Below are 12,490 nucleotides of genomic sequence, written 5' to 3' on the forward strand. Positions count from 1 at the left end.
CTGCCTTCCCTCTAGTCTTACACTGCTAAATTAGGGACGGCTAGCGCAGATAGCCCTCGTGTAGCTTTGCGCGAAATGAACAAAAAACAAACAAACAAGAACATCGTGTAATATACGTTCATTTTATTCCTTTCGAACTGAAGTTTGATTAATTTGAAATTATACACATACTTGCCATGCATTTTTTTATTTAAGGAGATATTTGTGTCGAGCGTGGCCTCGTGGGTTAAGTGATTCAGACTGTGAATTTGATGATTCGTGGTTCACAAATCGTCGTTGTTCAAACACACTCCGCACATTGGGATCGAAGGTGCGTTATAAGAATGACGGACAAATCTTTCTATTCAATAAGAAAAGAAAGAGCAAAGAGTTGGCGGTGGGTGCTGTTAACTAGCTGCTTTCTCTCGAAGCAAATGTTCAAAATTAAAGACGGCCATGTGCATATCATTGGCGGATCCAGGATTTTGAAAAGGCGGAGGCGCGATGATTCTGAACGTAAACGAGGAATTTTCGGGACTTCCCTGGTAGGGTTAAATGGGTTATTTAGATTTGTTATAATGTTTGCTAGATGTTGTTGTTGTTATTGCTTTTATTATTTATATTTTTGACTTTAATTTGAATATTCACTTCATTCTTCCCTCCTCAAAGATACAATTTTTTGCAATTATTTTGACTTTATTTTCAAAACGGGTGGGGAGGGGGCCGCCCAGCGCCCCCGGCCTTTATCCGCCCTTGCATATAGCCCCTGTGTAACTTTACATGTCATTATGAAACAAGATATTTAACTCAGACATTCCTGGTATTTTCTTGCACAATGTATTCTTCGAATACGTGTTATTTATTTATTTCGTTAACGGGCTGTAGCTTAAGCTCCCCAGTGGCACAACGGTATGTCTGTGGACTTACAACGCTAGAACCAGGGTTTCGATACCCGTGGTGGGCAGAGCATAGATAACCCATTGTGCAGATTTGTACTTAACTCCAAAATAATCAAACAGTCGCTTCATTTTAAGCAACCGCGAAATTCGTGGCTCTGGCAAGGAATGATCCGTATCTATTTTAACTTTTGCTGTGAAGATATAGTTTAAATAGAGAAATCTTTTTATATTAGCTAGACTATACGGCGGCTAAGCTTGAGTTTCAACAAAAATAAACGTAATTGCAATCGTTATAATGTTTTCTCGCCTACTTTTACAGAACATTCCTGGTTAGTGTATCACTAAGTAAACTTGGATCACGATTACTTTTGTGGATAAAATCCTTTATGGCGACAGCAGCGAATTAAATAACAGTATCTTTGGACAAAGCTTGCCATTCGGGTATATACTGTTGTGTCAGTTATACTTCTCAATATGAAATTTCTGAGTTTCACACCTCTTTGTGTAATGAATAAGATAAACGCCAAAGATAAGCAGGAGGAAGTGTTAAATTGTGAACCGAATTCGACGCCAGGGAGTAAAGTCTGTATAATTTCATTTTTCGACAGTCCTTAGCACAGCAAACTGGCGGTTACGAGTTAACCATGCCCAAAGTACGGAAATAACAACTTGATAAAAATGAACTGATGATAGGCACGTAGTATTAAAAAAGAAACTCAATATTTCAAGGGTTTTTCAAGGTATTTAAGCACACCATGCCTTGTGTTGCTCAACCGAAGAGCAAGCGCGCACGTTTTAATATTATAATCCATGTTCATAAATAGCCACACTTAAGAGGCGTGGCACTGAAACAGTTACGGGGTTCATAAAGCATTGTCGACGGAAAAAAAAAAAGTCGCAAAACAGCTGAAAATTAATCAGATAAAAAAAGCAGAAGTAATATAACATAGTGAGTTCCGAAGTCAAAAAACGTACGTATTACCTTTGTAATCAAGTTGTTACTGGAAAGGTAAGTTTGAGATGAGTAAGTAAGTAAGTAAGTAGTTTTAGGTTTATGAAACTAATCCCGTTTACTACCAGTTTATGCTATATTTTATTTCTGTGTTTTTCTGTGTTATTCATTATTCATCCTTCGGAACATACCACCAGTAGGCATCATTATTTAGTTTATTGACCGCTAATACGTGATCTTACTTTTTTCCGGTGTTTTTGATTATCTAACTAATAAATTTTAATAATTTGTTTTCTTAAAAGTTATAAGGTCAAAGAAACAACGAAACGCTTGCTAGTTTTTAAGATATTTTTACTCTCACAAGCAAATAATCTTGAAAAAAAAATAGAAAAATGAAAAACAAAGATTGTATGTTAAACAACTAATTAACAAAACTCTATTTCGGGGCTTGAGAAAAAGAGTATGGTGAGAAGGAGTTAGGGCATCTGCGTCCAAATAGTTATTTGCTTTTTTTTTGTTCAAGTAGGAAGAAAGTGGTTTGTAAAACAGCATACATCTGCATAATGAGCTATATATGTTGTGCCTAGGGCATGGATCGAACCTCAAACTTTAGCGTTATAAGCCACCACGCTCGTCTCCTTAGCATTACAAAATTTTCCGTTGTTTGTGTTTCTTTTGACAGGAGGAGTGATTCCACAACGAAACCGTATTATGAATTACAATAGTTCAAGTCTTTAAAGTTATACAATCTGCGGGTCGCTGGTTCGAATCCCCTTCACACCAGACATGCTCGCCCTTTCAGCCCTGGGGGCGTTATAATGTGACGGTCAATCCCACTATTCGTTGGTAAAAGAGTAGCCCAAGAGTTGGCGGTGGGTGGTGATGACTAGCTGCCTTCATCTCTAGTCTTATACTGATAAATTAGGGACGGCTAGCGCAGATAGCCCTCGTGTAGCTTTGTGCGAAATTCATAACAAACAAACAAACAATTTAAAGTTATCTTGATCGGTTGAATTTCGTTCATCGACTGTTGTAGAAAATAATTCTCATTCTCGTTAATTTGGTGATAGTAATCTGTTCATTTATTCTTCGTTTTAGGAGTGTCTGTACTAAAGCACAAAGCTACACAATGGGCTATTTGTGCTGTGACCACCACGGGTATTGAAACCCGGTTTCTAGCGTTGTAAGTCCGCAGACATACCGCTGTGCCACTGGGGGGCAGGAGTGTCTGTACTAAAGCACAAAGCTGCACAATGGGCTATTTGTGCTGTGGCTACCACGGGTATCGAAACTCGATCTTTAGCGTTACAAGCTCACATACTCACCGCTGAGTCACTCAATCGTGTTGGTAGTGTTGGTTAGCAAGGGATTTTTATCGCTGATTTTGTGTTTCCAGCAAAAACTCTACACAACGACCATGGTACAATGAGGATGATTCGCCAGAGATTAACGGCCGAGCACGACGGGCTTATCAGTCATTGCTGACGGTAACTGATCGGGTTCCGGACACACCAGAATACGCCGAGTTTTCACGAGAGATTAAGAATATAACCAGGATGAAGTACGGTTTCAACTATGGAGCTGAAGAGGTATGTTATCGTAATCTTTATCAAAATATGGCTGCTTAAAATAGGCTAACTGCTCATTTACTCAAGTCCTTCATGGATACCACAAAAACATATTGTTTGTTGCCATTTACTCAACAATGTTGTTTGTTGCCGTTTAACCGAACATTGTTGTTTGTTGTCGTTTAACTCAATATTGTTGTTTGTTGTCGTTTAACTCAACATTGGTGTTTGTTGTCGTTTAACTCAATATTGTTGTTTGTTGTCGTTTAACTCAACATTGGTGTTTGTTGTCGTTTAACTCAATATTGTTGTTTGTTGTCGTTTAACTCAATATTGTTGTTTGTTGTCGTTTAACTCAATATTGTTGTTTGTTGTCGTTTAACTCAACATTGTTGTTTGTTGCCGTTTAACCGAACATTGTTGTTTGTTGTCGTTTAACTCAATATTGTTGTTTGTTGTCGTTTAACTCAATATTGTTGTTTGCTGTCGTTTAACTCAATATTGTTGTTTGTTGTCGTTTAACTCAATATTGTTGTTTGTTGTCGTTTAACTCAATATTGTTGTTTATTGTCGTTTAACTCAATATTATTGTTTGTTGTCGTTTAACTCAATATTGTTGTTTGTTGTCGTTTAACTCAACATTATTGTTTGTTGTCGTTTAACTCAATATTGTTGTCTGTTGTCGTTTAACTCAATATTGTTGTTTGTTGCCATTTAACTCAGTATTGTTGCTTGTTGTCGTTTAACTCAACATTGTTGATTGCTTTCATTCTCTATATACCAATAAAAGTATTGTAGGACGTTTATGCTTTGTGACATACTTATAGAGTATCTTACAAAATCGCACTAAAAATCATTATGAAGATACTGAAAAGTGAAGATGCCTGTGTAAAATCAAAACTTATTGTGTTTCAAAGCAATAACAAAGGAAAAACAACTAACTAAGCTTAGAGTGGAAATACTATAAGTTGAGATGTTAAGAAGCATAATCACTAACATCATTTAGATAATGCAATTTGTACTATTTTCACACATGCTGCCTCCCCTCGGTGGCTCGGCGTAAGCTCGAAGGCTTATAACGCCAAATATTGGGGATCGATTCCATACTTGCTGTGGGCACGGCATGGTACAGATTCGCAATTGGCAACAAGCAAACAAACTAGGTACACAAGCGAAAACCAAATAGACTTGTGTTGCCAAGTATATTTTGAAGTTACTGTAGCTAAGCTTGAAGACAACTTTTTGTTTTATTTTTTATCTTTTTGCTCACGCACACACTGATAGGGTTTGGTCTCGAATGCAACAACTTAACAAAAGGTGAAATGGCAAACAAATGTTTGCTTTAAAGATATAATTTGGAGGAATATTACATTAACTAAAGATATTTGCTTACGCTATGAGAAAGTATTGTTTATCAAATTGGACTGCAACAAACACTTATAGTGTTTATCAAATTAGACTGCAACAAACACATGTAGTGTTTATCAAATTAGACTGCAACAAGCACTTGTAGTGTTTATCAAATTGGATTGCAACAAACACATGTAGTGTTTATCAAATTAGACTGCAACAAGCACTTGTAGTGTTTATCAAATTGGACTGCAACAAGCACTTGTAGTGTTTATCAAATTGGACTGCAACAAGCACTTGTAGTGTTTATCAAATTGGACTGCAACAAGCACTTGTAGTGTTTATCAAATTAGACTGCAACAAGCACTTGTAGTGTTTATCAAACTGGACTGCAACAAACACTTGTAGTGTTTATCAAACTGGACTGCAACAAACACTTGTAGTGTTTATCAAACTTCGACTGCAACAAACATATGTAGTGTTTATCAACTTCGACTGCAACAAACACTTGTAGTGTTTATAAAACTGGACTGCAACAAGCACTTGTAGTGTTTATCAAACTGGACTGCAACAAACACAGTAGGATAGAAGAAAAATCTAGTTGTTTTACTTTTTCTTAGTGCAAACTACACAATAGCCTTTCTGCACTCCGTTCACTACGGGTACTTGAACCCATTTTTTTCGGCGTTGTAATTCCGTAAACTTACTGCTGACTCACAGGAGGGGAGGGGTGTACAGGTTACATATGTATGTGTGTATATGTTCTAAGAATCTTGAACTTTAGAAGTTGAAATAACTAGCATTTCTATAAGAATGCTGGTTAGTTTCAAATTATATGTAGTATTTAGAAGATTGTGTATACTTATACATCCGCATGTATTTATATGCTATATATATATATATTTAATTTCGATTTTTATTTTCCTCCCACCTCTTCTTATCATTTGATATATTTGATTTATAGAGCCGAAGATCCGTCTTCCTCTTTTTTTTTCACACTAGTACTGACGAAAACTATAAACCGGAAAGCCGTAGGCAAAACAACATTTTAAATTTACGATATTCATGAGCAGGGCCCTTTAATGCTAGGAACCCGAAGAGGCTGTTTATTTGACCGGAAAATAAAATGAATATCCAATCACAATGCAAGTTAGGTATTCGAGTAAAAAAAAAAAGCGATATTTGGTTTTGTGGTATAAAAATGTGAAAAACTAGTTTCATACTAGATATTTGGACAAAAAGACTACTTTGTGATAAAATCAAGCGATATTTGGTTTTGTGGTATAAAAATGTGAAAAACTAGTTTCATACTAGATATTTGGACAAAAAGACTACTTTGTGATAAAATCATGTATACTGCTACAAGTGGCTTAGTGAACGGTGTATCGATAACAAAACAAATCGATACTGGCTAGAAGCTGAATCGAGGAAGTAACGCATTTTGTTGCAAAACGATTCTTCCTTAAGTGAAACATTATTTGAAAAGTTAATAACGATTTCACTTTTACTTCCTTTGAAACTGTGAAGAGACGTACAACGTAAACTATGTTGCATATTTGTGTAATGGTGAGAATCGAATCAGTAGACGAGGAGCAACGTAAATTATGTTTGTGTTGTGGTGAGAATCGAATCAGTAGACGACGAGCAACGTAAACTTTGTTGCATGTTTGTGTAATGGTGAGAATCGAATCAGTAGACGACGAGCGACGCAAACTATGTTGCATATTTGTGTAATGTCAGAATCGAATCAGTAGACGACGAGCGACGCAAACTATGTTGCATATTTGTGTAATGACGAGAATCGAATCAGTAGACGACGAGCGACGCAGACTATGTTGCATATTTGTGTAATGTCAGAATCGATACAGTAGACGACGAGCAACGTAAACTATGTTGCATGTTTGTGTAATGACGAGAATCGAATCAGTAGACGACGAGCAACGTAACCTATGTTGCATATTTGTGTAATGATGAGAATCGAATCAGTAGACGACGAGCAACGTAAACCATGTTGCATGTTTGTGTAATGACGAGAATCGAATCAGTAGACGACGAGCAACGTAACCTATGTTGCATGTTTGTGTAATGACGAGAATCGAATCAGTAGACGACGAGCAACGTAACCTATGTTGCATGTTTGTGTAATGTCAGAATCGAATCAGTAGACGACGAGCAACGTAACCTATGTTGCATGTTTGTGTAATGTCAGAATCGAATCAGTAGACGACGCGCAACGTAACCTATGTTGCATGTTTGTGTAATGACGAGAATCGAATCAGTAGAAAAACCAAATAGAAAGGAGTCAATACAGAAACTACGTTTAGTGAAATTCATCGAAAAATGTGCGTTAATAATTATCACATTATTCTAGCTATAGTACACACATACTACTATGAAGTATGAAGAAGGAACAGATCTTATTAGTTTAGTAATGCTATTCTCTTTGTCGAGTTGATTTTCTGGGTGTCTTGAACTTGAGAAATGTACATAGAACTTGAATATTTCAGTTTGCTTGTTCTGAATTTCGCGCAAAGCTACACGACAGCTATCTACGCTAGCCGTTCCTAATTTAGTAGTGATAGACTAGACTTTCCTGTAATTATGCCAAATTCTCATAAAATAATTTGCTCGTTTCATTTCAGTGGTGTTCTTATACTTTAACGCCTCCCTCCCCGGGGATTTCTTTCAGCTGCTTTGAAATGTATTTATGGCATAATTTACAATCTGCCAACAGCGTATTAACGACAATACTAGGGATTTGAAATTTAGCATTTTCAAGAAAACTACGACAACTTGTTGTCACAGTTGTCTCGTTTTTACTTTTTGCGCAAAGCTACTCGAAAGCTATTTACACCAACCTTTGCCAATTTAGCAATGATAGACTGGAGGGTCTTAAGGCAACTATAGTCAATATCACCCGTATATTCGATAAAGAGATAAATTAACTGTAACTTGTGAATGTTTTTTGCTTTAGTTTAGTTAGGGCTAAACTTTACCGTACTTAATATTATCAGTAAACAAACTTATAAAGTTATTCCACGGCCTTACGTTAGATCTGGTTAAAAACTTGGATAAGCTTTTAATAAGTTCAAATTCGATGACGAGGAACCCACTTTGAGACTAATAATGGCTGGAGACGGCTTGAATGGGTAATGAAGAAAAACTTTAATATAAGTTTAACATAACAGCAAATGTACAACGTTTCGACAAGGTTTTGTCATCATCAGGTTTTTAATAAGTTGTTGTAGAAAATGTCTACTAAAGTATATTTACACCCACCCGCGTTTTGTTTACATCCGTTCAAATGAAGTGCGCGCGCATGCGCATTTAGTTAGTAAGGTGCGCGCGCATTTTCAGGACAAACAAAAATTGAGTATTATTGTAATAGACTTCATAAAACTTTAGTACAAAAGACAAATCCGCAATATTATAATCTTTAATATGTTTATTTGATATGTTATTAGTTTTTGATCATTGTCTGCACGCTTCGGGCACGAGCAAAAACACAAAATTTATTTGAAATCTACATAAGATATAGAACGATTAAAAATAATTTAATAACAGGCGGTCCCAGTAGAAACAACAGGGTTCTTCGTCATTGTTTACATTTTCAACTTAAATATATATTTATGAATCTATATATATATATATATATATATCGAGTTTGAATCTTCGTTTAATGGTTCGTAATTTGCATCCGTTTTTTTGATATACAGATTTTTACATCTATATATGTGACTTTTTGAGTTGTTGTTTGTAGGTTTACCAAACCTTGCACAGATCGTATGTCTATATATCTGACTTTTTGAGCTGTTGTTTGTAGGTTTACCAAACCTTGCACAGATCGTATGTCTATATATGTTACTTTTTGAGCTGTTGTTTGTAGGTTTACTAAACCTTATACAGATCATATGTCTACATATGCTACTTTCTGAGCTATTGTTTGTAGGTTTACCAAACCTTGCACAGGTCATATGACTATATATATGTTACTTTTTGAGCTGTTGTTTGTAGGTTTACCAAACCTTATACAGGTCGTATGTCTATATATGTGACTTCTTGAGCTGTTGTTTGTTGGTTTACTAAACCTTATACAGATCGTATGTCTATATATGAGACTTTTTGAGCTGTTGTTTGTAGGTTTACCAAACCTTGCACAGATCGTATGTCTATATATGTTACTTTTTGAGCTGTTGTTTGTAGGTTTACCAAACCTTGCACAGATCGTATGTCTATATATGTTACTTTCTGAGCTGTTGTTTGTAGGTTTACCAAACCTTGCACAGGTCGTATGTCTATATATATGTGATTTCTTGAGCTGTTGTTTGTTGGTTTACCAAACCTTGTACAGGTCGTATGTCTATATATGTGACTTCTTGAGCTGTTGTTTGTAGGTTTACTAAACCTTGTACAGGTCGTATGTCTATATATGTGACTTTTTGACATATTGTTTGTAGATTTACCAAACCTTGTACAGGTCGTATGTCTATATATGTGACTTCTTGAGCTGTTGTTTGTTGGTTTACTAAACCTTATACAGGTCGTATGTCTATATATATGTGACGTTTTGAGCTGTTGTTTGTTGGTTTACCAAACCTTGCACAGATCGTATGTCTATATATGTTACTTTTTGAGCTGTTGTTTGTAGGTTTACCAAACCTTGCACAGATCGTATGTCTATATATGTTACTTTCTGAGTTGTTGTTTGTAGGTTTACCAAACCTTGCACAGGTCGTATGTCTATATATGTGACTTCTTGAGCTGTTGTTTGTAGGTTTACCAAACCTTGCACAGATCGTATGTCTTTATATGTTACTTTCTGAGCTGTTGTTTGTAGGTTTACCAAACCTTGCACAGATCGTATGTCTATATATGTTACTTTCTGAGCTGTTGTTTGTAGGTTTACTAAACCTTGTACAGGTCGTATGTCTATATATGTGACTTTTTTTGAGATATTGTTTGTAGATTTACCAAACCTTATACAGGTCGTATGCCTATATATATGTGACGTTTTGAGCTGTCACAGTTTCAGAGGCAGGAACATGTGACGTAGAAGATGATGTCAACTACGAAGTCAGTCACTAAGAAAAGCAATTATCGAGATGTAGTTTGATGAATCGTTCGATTAGTTTTCCACTGAAGGTTCTCTTAAACGTTTGATGAAATGACGCTAACTTTGTCAGTTGTGTTTCAGGAAACCTTGCTTTTCGTACGTACTCAGGAGCACTACAATAAAATGAACGAAACGCTATATTATTTTTTGGTGCCATACTCTGCCTTAGGAAGACTTATGGTCTAATGTTTAATGTTTCATCAGAACAGTGTTAAAGCTTTTGGAATTTGTCTATCACGTTACGTATGACAATTTTTTTAGAGAATTAAGGCTTCTTAACCTTTCTTTAATCCACCCTTAACATAAGTATTAGAATAGTGAGAGGAAACAATGAAAAATACACATTTTTCTAATATTTCATACGAGCGTATCCTAGCGGCTAACTTGTCGCACTAAGATCTGAGGGGTTCGGGTTCGAGATGTCGTTTGCAGTTTAAATTCGGAGACGACGATACTGAAAATTAAGGGTCTTTGATATGCTTTTAGCTCAGTGTGTTTGTTTGTAATTAAGCACAAAGCTACACAATGGACTATCTGTGCTCTGCCCACCACGAGTATCGAAACCCGGATTCTAGTGTTGTAAGTCCGCAGACGGTGTTATGTCTGCGGACTTACAACGCTAGAAATCGGGTTTCGATACCCGTGGTGGGCAGAGCACAGATGGCCCATTGAGTTGCTTAATGTTTAACTTCAAACAAAACAAAAAAAAACTGTTAAAAAGTCTCATTAAAATTTTATTGTAAGTCGGTTTGTACGTCAATTAAAATACAGCGCTCTCTGCCCATCTTTATTTGCTGTCACTAAGTTTATTACGTAAATAATTGCAGACCATTCTCATCATCGACTTTCATGTCAAGTTGTGAGCACGTGGTTATATTATCATTTAATCTTAGTTTTAGTTGTTGTCATACACAGTGTATAGTATTGAGTTTAACTTCGTTACTTCACTTGCCTGATCTCGAAAGGCTGAATTGTAATGTAACGACGGAGAGAATGGGGAATATTTGGGAGTCAAAAGATTTATTTCATTTTCGTTTATATATATATATTATGTTACGTTTTAAAAACAAACTTACAGTTATGTCATTCATCACCTGCTTATTGAAATACATTGTGTTCAATAAATCACATTTTCTTAATTTGTACTTTAAAATTTAAATGAAATGAAAGTTTTAAATGGTTCTTATCACATCCAGATTTTAAATTAGTACATTATCATTTTATTATGACTATCGATCTCTCACACACAGTTCATTGTTCCGCCTCAGTTAGTGCATAAATTATGTCAAATTTTATCTATAAAATTTCCTTAAAAGCTCCGAAGCTCATACCCATGTTCGATGACGAGGAACCCACTTTGAGACTAAAAATGCTTGGAGACGGCTTGAATGGGTAATGACGAAAAACTTTAATATAAGTTTAACATAACCGCAAATATACAACGTTTTGATAAGGTTTTGTCATCATCGGGTACAAGTAGTTGACACTAACACACATATATATATATATATCCAGTGTGGAACAAAGAAGTCACATGACCGGATATTATTGCACGATTTAGAAGGGTGCGAAAATCAAGGAATCCATCTTAATTGAACAAACAACCCTACTCTAAACCAATTTGTTTATGTTTGGTTCTTTGTTTAAAATTACCGTGTTTTTAATGGATATACTGTGGTTTTTTGAGTTGCAATGATAGAAAACATAGGACGGTTTTTTTATTGTGTTCTGTGAATCTGATTATTTTGCTGTTATATTAAACGTATATTAAAGTTTTTCTTCATTACCCATTCACGTCGTCTCCAAGCATTATTACTCATACCCATGTATTTATCATACTATCATTTTTAGAATTCACCCATAGATGGTGCTGTACACATATAATATTTCAGGAAATTTATACGCAAAAAAACCTTCTATCTTAAAAACCAAAAAACTCAATTTTTCCCCCCATAAGTGGTATCACGTGCATTATTTTAAAGCGACATCACACATAAGCATATTCGAACTTTTTATAAAGTATTACATTATGTATTTTTATTTGTTTTATTATGTGAATGGTTGCGAGATAGTTTTGAGACAATTACTTTCAAATGTTAGTATTTGGTTTGAATTTCGCGCAAAGCTACACAAAGGCAATTTACTCTAACCGTCCCTAATTTAACAGTGAAAGACTAGAATCAAGTCATCACCCCCCATCGTCAATTCTTGGCTACTTTTTTACTAACGATTATTGGGATTGAATGTCACATTATATCGATCCCACAGCGGAAAGGGCGAGCATGTTTGGTGAGACGGGGGATTCGAGCCCGGAATCCTTAGATTGGAAGTCAAGCGCTCTAACCACATGGCCATTTTATTATCTGACTTAATATTATGCGTTACCTATACACTGAGTGGTCACAAGTAAATAGACACCTAATTTTTTCATTTAACTGATTTATGCTAACTAATTTCTGTTCACAGAACACTATATAAATGAAAATGGTCCGCACACTAATTATCTTGTGCTACAACATGCCTAGAACTCAAGGTTCTCTCAAATTGTCAGATTTTCTTAGAGGAAGGATAGTTGGTCAAGCAGATGGTGGAATAAGTCAGCGGTAAATTTCGCAGAATTTGGGAATCC

General features: G+C 35.7%; 1 protein-coding gene across 1 annotated transcript in view; it reads left to right on the forward strand.

The window, feature by feature from the left end:
- The window catches only part of LOC106467616 (atrial natriuretic peptide receptor 1-like), a gene marked incomplete at its 5' end in the record, with an annotated part of 119,125 nt that overhangs the window by 30,958 nt on the left and 75,677 nt on the right, over positions 1 to 12,490 (forward strand). Inside the window, one exon of the mRNA XM_013927977.2 lies at positions 3,227 to 3,419. Within this exon, the coding sequence (XP_013783431.2) occupies positions 3,227 to 3,419 (193 nt within the window). The remainder of the gene's footprint in view (positions 1 to 3,226; positions 3,420 to 12,490) is intronic.

The sequence above is a fragment of the Limulus polyphemus genome, unplaced genomic scaffold, assembly GCF_000517525.1.
Source record: "Limulus polyphemus unplaced genomic scaffold, Limulus_polyphemus-2.1.2 Scaffold2678, whole genome shotgun sequence".
NCBI lineage: Eukaryota > Metazoa > Arthropoda > Merostomata > Xiphosura > Limulidae > Limulus > Limulus polyphemus.